This window comes from Zootoca vivipara, chromosome 8 (genome assembly GCF_963506605.1).
Source record: "Zootoca vivipara chromosome 8, rZooViv1.1, whole genome shotgun sequence".
Lineage (NCBI taxonomy): Eukaryota > Metazoa > Chordata > Lepidosauria > Squamata > Lacertidae > Zootoca > Zootoca vivipara.
Genome location: NC_083283.1, coordinates 77,686,655 through 77,695,619, shown reverse-complemented (window position 1 = coordinate 77,695,619; position 8,965 = coordinate 77,686,655). Strand labels below are relative to the sequence as shown.

Sequence of the window (8,965 nt, the reverse complement as noted above, 5' to 3'; positions counted from 1 at the left end):
GGGGTAACAACCGAAGAAGAGGGAGAAGCTGCTAAGGAGAACGCACTATGCAATTTCTTCGCAGCCAGCTGTCTAGGTTCCTGTTTAAGCTAAAAACGGACAACCCCCTGGCCAGATCTCTGGCTCTGAACGTGTAATTTAGATTTCTTCATGTATCTGTGACGCTTCTTCCTGTGGCTACTGTAGAAGAAACTTAATATGTGGCAAATGTGTAACGAGAGAGATGGCCAATTCTAAGGCTTTTTGCAGGAAGGGGTTGGGTGGCTCTAGGAAAGGGGTGTGCTATCTGTCCCCTTCCCAACATTCCCTGCTCCAAATTCGAGGATCAGGATTTTACAGTTGTGGGACACTGCTGTAGCCCCAGCCACATGTTCAGTCATGCAAAGTTGGTGCTACTTAGGCACATACTGTCTTGAGTCAGCTTAGGCTCCCGTTGTTCTGTGGCCCTGACAACTCTCCAGCTGGCTACAGTTGACCCTGGATAGGTGGTTAGCATGTCTTTCATAGGGATTTATTTAGTTCACACTTAACAGTGAGCTGACCTAATTCACGCATTCTGAAGCAATAGGCAAACTGAAAAACAACCACTCTTTGACATTTGCACCTCTCTGAATATTGCAGCAAATGTGCACAGCCAAGTAATGTCTGCAAAAAATGCATGTACTAGGATAAAGTGTGCACATAACGAAAATAGCACACAGAAGTGCATCGAAGGAGCGAAAATTGCTTCGTGACAAGCTGTATACTAGGCAAAAATCACATGCCATAATGTGTGTGTTCAGATAAATATGTACTGAAGTGCTGTTGAATTTCCATGAGGATGTGTTAATTGATCAAGCAATCATTCTTCAGAGTGGCCTCCAAACTAGCCAAGTTTATAATATGGAAAAATATATTGATGTTGCAAATCTATATATGTCTACTCAGAAGTGAGTCCCATTGAGTTCAGGGATGCTTAGTCCTACGTAGGTGAGTGGATAAAGGATTGCAACCTAAAGGGACCTCCATTGTCAATTCTGTATAGAGATGTAATCCCAATTTAGTTGTACTTCTGGCAGTGTGCTTCTGTTCACCATGGGCCTAATCTTACAGTCAAGGTGCTCCTGTGTCTGTTATTGGACTGTACTACTACTTACTACAGGGGATTGCTAGTATTGTACATACTGATACATTTAAAAATTTCATTCCCTCCCTCTCAGGGAAGCCAGAAATTGTGCTGTGCCACAATAGATGATACATCCAGTCACTCTGGTAATCTTGCGTTTAACCTCTTTAAAATACTGGATAATACGTTCAATTTTAATCTCCTTTCCTACGGAAAGGGAAATCTACTAGATCTGTACCTTGACTCCTTTTAAGAAAAGTTAACTTTTAAATAAAAAGGTCAATGTAGAACTGATGAGTTTATTTCTGTTTGGTTTGATTTTGTGACCTATGTCAACATTAAAGAACTCAGCTGATCTTAACCAGGGCTATTTTTTTTTTCAGCCGGAACTCACTGGAACTAAGTTCCGGCACCTCTCAGGTAGGCGCCATTGCCATTATAAGAGAACAAGGGAGGTGTTCATGGTAAGTTCTGGCACCTTTTTCTATAAAAATAGCATTTTTTTGCCTAAAACAGATATGACAGGTTCCTATCCAAAGGGACTGAAGAATCTAAGACAGATCTCAAATAGACACAAGTAAACAACAGAGGAAGGGGTTATTCAGCCGTAGGGCTCGGCAAAGTTTTTTTGGGCATGGGCCAGTTTGCAATCCTGTAGACGCAGTGGTGGGCTGGAGTGCACATTTCTGGCACAGAGGAGGCGTGCACAGCTTCCCATTGGCTACGGGAGCTTCCTGCAGCCAATGGGAAGCTGCCCAGCATCGCAGAAGGCAGTCCCCACTCCACTCCACACCGGTTTAGCGTGGCACACGGGAGCCAACCAAGCGGGGAGGCGGGGTCCCCAAGTGGGTGGCAGGGGTCCATGGGCCGGTTAAACAACCCCCATGGGCCGCTTCTGGCCCGTGGGCCTTAGGTTGCCTATGCCTGTCATAAGCTCTGTAAAAGTAGCTCTCCAATTCTGGTCTTAACATGGTGCAACTGAAAAGTGTTTCTGTGTGTCACTTATGGCGTAATACTCCTACTGAACATCTGTCCATTGAAGTGATAATAGGATTTGCTGGAAGCCCTGCTATGCTACCCAAGGCCATGATGATCACCACAAACCTTCAGGGTAGCTTAAGGGGTATGATTAAGTGCAACATCATAGGCATGCCTAAATGATGAAAAATGACCTCTGGTGATTTAGCCAGAGTGAAACAGTGAAACAGTGGAAGTGTTAACGTGGAAGGACTTTTCCTGGTTTATGGATTTGGCAATACTGTACTGAACAGTGATGACTCTTATCTTTACTTGCCTCCCAGTGTCTAGTTTACTTGCTCCCACGGTCTACATTTAGAATGTAAGAATATCCAATTCCCTGCCTTTTGCAAAATAATTCTGTGTATTTTTCCAGTATTAAAAGAGAAAAAAAAGGAAATACTATTATTTTGTTACAATTTCCATCTGTTTAGGTGAGATAAGGTTAACATGCTTCTTTCTAATGTACTAGGTTAACTCTAATAAAATACGTGTTTAGTCTTCTCTTCTTTAGAGGAAGGAGGGCCATTTGGGAATACCAGAAAATGGGTGTAGCCAACCATTATAAGTTTTAATTAGGTGCTACTTTGATTACTACTTAGCTACGAGGCAATGATGTAATTACACCTGCTTGTTACTTAGTGCTTTTTTCCCTGGGATGTTTTGAAGTATTTAAATCATTACAGTATTGTGTTGCAGTGAACACAATATTTTCAGCAGTGAAGCATTTTACATCAGCTGATCTGCCCTGAGATGCCTGCTATGACACATTAGCCAAGCACTTCAAACATAAAGTTGCTTGCCTCTGTGGAGATGTGATGCCATAGTTGAAATGGGTTCGTTTTATTTAGTCCACTGTTACGGGATCACTTTCAGATTTGGGGGCCTGAGATGCAGACAGGGCACTTGGGTGCATCCCATTTTGCCATGTGAGGCGAAATGGAAAGTACTGCTTTGCCCTACCACTGCTCCTGCCACCACCTATCGTCTCCTGCCGTTGCCACCTACCCTGCCACATCCACAGCTGCAGAGTAGTGCTGTTGCCATTGGTGGCAATTTGAGGCAGGACTGCACTGATCTGGGGGGAGATCTTTACCAAATTGCAGATCTTGTGCACGCCGCTAGATCTCGCCCAAAATGGATGTGATCTTGCTGAAAACCAGCACCACTAGCGGAGATGGGGGGCAGGCAGGGTAAGCATGAGTGTTCTTCCTGGGGCACTTCTGTCACCTGAGGCAGCGGCCTCACCCTGTTTAATGGCTGGTCTGCCTCTGAGTATCTGCAGTGAGTGTGACATTTAGCTTAAGACTCAGGCCTGCAAAAAAAAAGTCTACAAAAGTTACTAATCCATCTGCCAGCAGGTGCTTATGTTAAGGTTACCAGAAGTCCCCGTTTCCTGGGGACAGTCCCTGGATTTACAAATCAGCCCCCTACAAAACCCATTGAAGTTGAAAAGTGTCCCCGGATTCATAGAAAAGAATCTGGTAACCTTAGCTTATGTTAGCCATTTGCAGCCTAGGAAAAAAAGGAAGTTCCAGCTCTGCTCTGCTGAGCCAAGTCAGAGTTTGTGCCATACCCTGGGAGGGGTGAAGTGGCTGCAATCTTCTCTCCCAAAGCCTTCACGCTTTGGAAGAAGAGGCATGTGAACTTGGCCACTATGTCACGTGTGTGTGACAAATGCGGTAACAGGAAGCTTGCTGTAAAATAATCAATGGGCAACTGATACCATAGCTTTATTTCAATTATGAAACATGGGAGTTGGAAAAATAGTTCCATAAAACAAATTAATTGTTAGCTGCCGTTGTTCTTTGCTGCCTGCAGAATTCAATTCCCAAGACCAGACTGCCCCATTTATGATGTGGTTGTAGAGACTGATACAGGAGATATGTATTGTTGCAGCTTGAGCTGAGGAAGGCGTCTGGCTGCAATGACACAGGTGCGCCGTGGCATGTCTTCTTTCTGCGCCCGCACTACCCTAAATCTGGCACTGCCTGCAGCAGAAACAACACAGGCAAAAATCTTCAGTAAATAATGATGATGATGTCTTCAAGCTTCAGTTGAGATTCCTGCATTGCTGGGGGTTGGACTAGATGACCTTTTGGGGGACCCTTCCAACTCTACAATTTTATGATTCTAGATGTACAGAGTCTTGGCTAGGGTGTGTGGCTACTACAGTACACGGTTCAAACAGGAGAAGGGGGCACACCACAGACAATTCCTCCACCTTCCCCGGAAGCTGAGGGGGGCGTGGCCTAGCCGTGCCTTCTCTAGCAACCCACCGCTCTGTGGTCCTTAACCCCTTCCTTTACTACCTAGCCAATACAGTATAGGATTGGCTGCGGTTATTGTATGCCGCGCTCCCCAACGACGCACGCGCGGCCTTACGCCGCGCTTGTGACGCGCCGCGCTCGGGGAGAACTCTTCTCCTGTGACGCTCCCCCGGCGAGGAGGCCGCTGAGCGGGGGAGCGGCTGTGACGCGACGAAACCTCCAGGGGGAGCCCGCGGCAAGGCCGCAGCGGGCCCTGGCTACCGGGAGCCCGCTGGGCCCGTTCCTTCTCTCTCTCTCCCTCTCTCCCTCTCTATCGCTCTCTATCTCTCTCCCTCCGCCCCCACGTTCTCTGGCTTGCGTCACGCCCCGCCTGCGTCACCCGGACAAGATGGAGACCGCCGAGGAAGGTAACGGCCTGGAGCCTCGGGAGGCTTGTGTGAGGGGGGCGGGTGGGCGAGCGGAGGGCCGGGAGGAGCCCGGGCCCTCGGCTTAAGAGTGTGTGTGGGGGGGAGAGAAATACCGTTCCAGGCCAAGGGAGGGAAGCGCCTCACCTGAGCTTCCCTCCCTTGGCGGCGGGCGCCTCAGGTGCCGCTTCAGGGACGGTTGGCGTCGCGGTGTGGGGCCTGTCAGGGAGGGAAGGAGGGAGGGAGAAGGGTGTCTCTCTGTGTGTAAATATATTTGGTATGTGTTTGAAGGTGTGTTGTTGTTGTCGGTCGCTGTGTGATTTGTGTGTGTCGGCGGTGTGCATGGCCATTGTGTGTTGTCGTGGTTGGCAAAACCTTACAAGTAAACATCGGGGTGCCGCTGGTTGTGGGTTGTTTTTGGGGGGCGGAGGGAGGCATGTTGTTGCTCTCGGGTGTGTGTGTGTCGGAATTTAGCATGCGAGGGGCGATTTCATCTCGGCACGGAGGTGGTGTGTGTGTGTGTTTATTGACAGCTGTGTGTTGTTGTTGTTGTTGGGGGAGGTGGGGATGCTGGTTCGGGAGAACTCTTCTCCCCAAAAAAGGCCCAACAAACACCCCATCAGAAACGGAACGCTTTGTGTGTGTGTTGTGTTGAAGTGGGCGTGAAAGGTGGTTGTGATTGTTGACATTTGTATGCCGCCCTCCCGTCTGCTTATCTCGGGTCCCTTCACAGCGTAAAAAACATAATATTAAAAAAAACAACGAACCAACCACAAAATACATACCGGTAATAAAAACAAGAACAAACCAATACCTCCCTGCCCTGCACCCCCTCCTTGGTAGCGAGGGAAACCCATGTCCAATGGGGTTGGATTGAGCTAGGTGTCATTCCTCTGGGATAGCTTAGTCGGTAGATCTTGAAACTCTTAATCTCAGGGGCAAGTAAATCCCTGCATTACAGGGGTTGGACTAGATGACCCTCATGGTCTACAATTCCCTGATTCTATGACTGGGGTGACGTGTGTGAGCTGGCTACACTCCCCCCCCCTTCCCCCATGGTAGTATGGTTCTTATGTAACTTTTTAGAGAGGTGAGGCTACAGTTGTAGGCAGCTGCAGTGAGTTTTGACAGCTGCTTGGTTTTTGTTTTCTTTTTCTGCTGCAAAATCGGGCATGTTTTTTTACAGTTCGCCCTCAAAAGCTGCTGGGTGGGACATGTTCCAAACTAGTAGGTGTGCTAAGCATTTTCTTGTAGCAAATGGTAACGGTCCTGGGGTACCTTAAGACTCTAAATGGCATTAGGTTTTGTAAGTAGGAGCCTACTGCATCAGAAAGTTTGTGCCACAGTAATTCCTTTGCAGTGATTCAGGCCACGAAGAGTCGGACACAACTAAATGACTAAACAACAACAATTCCTTTGCTGCTACAGCTATAGGCTTTTGTTAATTTTTTCTTCTTTCACTTCGTCATGGGAAATAAGAGGCATAACTGTGTTGAAAACATGGCATTATTTCCCATCTTTCAAAATATGATTAGGAAAATGTAGTAGATTCACCTGGTGAGATGTTTGTTGCCTGCTTTTCATAATGTTTGCACTCCTGGGTAAATTGTGCATCTTTGCATTGTTCAGCTGTTGTGGTAGAAAAATGATAGTCTCGCCATAAAACTTTTCTTTTTTTCCTATTGATTTCTCTTATCCCTTTTCTCCTGTTAAACTAATTCTGAATTACAAAAGTCATATGCTATACCTGCTTATGTAAAAAGCTTAACAGTCACAAGGGTAATTGGAAGGAAAAGGTTTGGATGCTTATTTAGGTAAAAGTTAGACAAGAGGCACATGTCCTCTAATAAAACAACTTTCTGAACATCTAATACAGGCACGTCCAACAGGTAGATTGTGATCTACCGGTAGATCACTGGACATCTATGGTAGATCATTCGTCGTCGTTTAGTCGTGTCCGACTCTTCGTGACCCCATGTGCCATAACACGCCAGGCATTCCTATCTTGCACTGCCTCCCGCAGTTTGGTCAAACTCATGTTCGTAGCTTCGAGAACACTGTCCAACCATCTCATCCTCTGTCGTCCCCTTCTCCTAGTGCCCTCAATCTTTCCCAACATCAGGGGCTTTTGCAGGGAGTCTTCTCTTCTCATGATGTGGCCAAAGTATTGGAGCCTCAGCTTTAGGATCTGTCCTTCCAGTGAGCACTGATTTCCTTCAGAATGGATAGGTTTGATCTTGCAGTCCACGGGACTCTCAAGAGTCTCCTCCAGCACCAGATCACTGGCTCCCTCCATAGAAGCTCAACAACTTTGTCTTGGCTAAAAAAAAGCTCAACATTTTCTCCCTTTCGTTCCTAAAAAAAGCTTAACAACTTTGACCTGAAACCCCCCCCCAAGGGTATTTTTTTAAACTGTGAGTAGATCGCAGTCACTTGGGAGTTGGCCACCCCTGATTAATCCATATCCATGTCACCACCCGAAAGTGATCAAGAAATTAAGAACATTCTATGGTGTCACAGAAACATGTTTTGCTCAGATGAGATTTCCTTTAATTGAAAAAAAGAGTACTGAAATTTTATATGTTTTTAAATACAATTCACTCTATGTAAAATACAGCAACATTTGCTCATAAGCCAATTGAGTAGTTCCTGATTCAGAAGGTACTAAATTGGATTGCTGGCAAGTGAGCTTTTTCAGACTTTTGACTGTCAAAGTATTGCTTTTTGGGGATATGTATCCCCAGAACTTCTTAACTTGCTGTATCATTGCTCTGATAATTTATTTTTGATGTCTGATTTATTTTTGGGCTTAGGAGGGGTTTTGCTTACTTTGAGGTTGATGTTAAGAAGAGTTCGGAATGAAGCATAAATGAACTGGTAGTGTTGGCACCTATGATGTAAAGGTTCCTAGCCCCATTTGAAAATGTAGTTGCTACAGCAGCCTTCCAGAAGCCGCAGTGCTAATATTGGACACCCAAAAATCTTGACAGATAGGTCTGCTTTCCTTAAAGTTGTTGTCTGTTTAAAAATATTTTATTTTTAAATTTATGTAACAAAAATAATAAAAAACAGCATAATCAAAGTCTTCTTAAAAAGCTCGAACAGTGCAGTCTTCTGATGATTCTGCAAGTCTGTGCCAGGAGTTCATCCAAAGATTGTAATCCAAATGAATCTGAGAGATTGTGTCCCAGTTATTGGTCATTAAGACCTAACTTCATTGAGCATTGTGAGATTTTCGTGCTCAAAGAAACCTGTAAGATACCACAAACACAAACCTTGTCTCAAAGAACAATTTGTTACTTCTGGAAAATAGTGTGGTGACTGTTATACTCACTGCTTATCTTAGATTCACAGTCCAGTATATTCTAATCTAACAGATGACAGAGACTGATTTCTCTTGTTTTGAATTCCATGCAGGACATTTGTAAATGTTTTATAGCTACTGTTGATGCTTTCACTACCAAATGGACACATTCTCTCACCTCTCCCAAACATTGGAAGCCTTTAGGGGAATGTATTTTAATTCTTAGACAATATTTTAATATAGTTTTAGATAATTCAGAAGGTAGGTCTTAGAAGGAACATGTTGTGTGTTCATGTGATCCCTCACATGCCAAGCTTAATTAAACTGCTGTTGCTTTGATGTCCAAACCTGGTTACTGTGGTTTGAATGCCTCCTACAAAGCAGGATTGTGTACCAGGATCTGGCTTGCAAATCAGTCTCAGAATGTATCTGGGGTACTGCGTAATTTTGTTTCTTTGGCTGAATTGCAGCTGGGGAATCTAGGCAAGGTGCTTGGAGTGTGGCCTACTACCTGTTTATGCAACCCTTGTTCTTTCTGGCTTACAACACAGCAGCTAAGGGAAGAATGGCCTCTTGGATTTAGGAGATGATTAAGGCCTTGTTACACAAGGGAATTGTCCAAGCTTCCTTGAAGGAGGTATTTGCAAGATCACACCTAAAGAAACACTCCATTAACCTGAAGATAGTGCCAAATTTGAACAGTTGCAAATCTTACCTTTTTTGACAAGGTGCTTAAGTGGTTGGTGACTGTACCAGGGATTTTTGTACAATACTAATTATGGAGATCCATTTCAGTCTGGGAGTTTTCTGTGATTTTGGAATCCCTTTATAGTAAAAAGCATGGTGGAAGAGGCACGTTTTCTAC

The 8,965-nt window shown here is 45.0% G+C and overlaps 1 protein-coding gene across 1 annotated transcript in view; it reads left to right on the top strand.

Annotated features, from left to right (window-relative positions):
• Nucleotides 1–4,617: 4,617 nt before the first annotated feature.
• The window catches only part of MARCHF6 (membrane associated ring-CH-type finger 6), a 46,305-nt gene continuing 41,957 nt past the window's right edge, over nucleotides 4,618–8,965 (top strand). Inside the window, exon 1 of the mRNA XM_035124776.2 lies at nucleotides 4,618–4,799. Within this exon, the coding sequence (XP_034980667.1) occupies nucleotides 4,781–4,799 (19 nt within the window). The 5' untranslated portion in view covers nucleotides 4,618–4,780. The remainder of the gene's footprint in view (nucleotides 4,800–8,965) is intronic.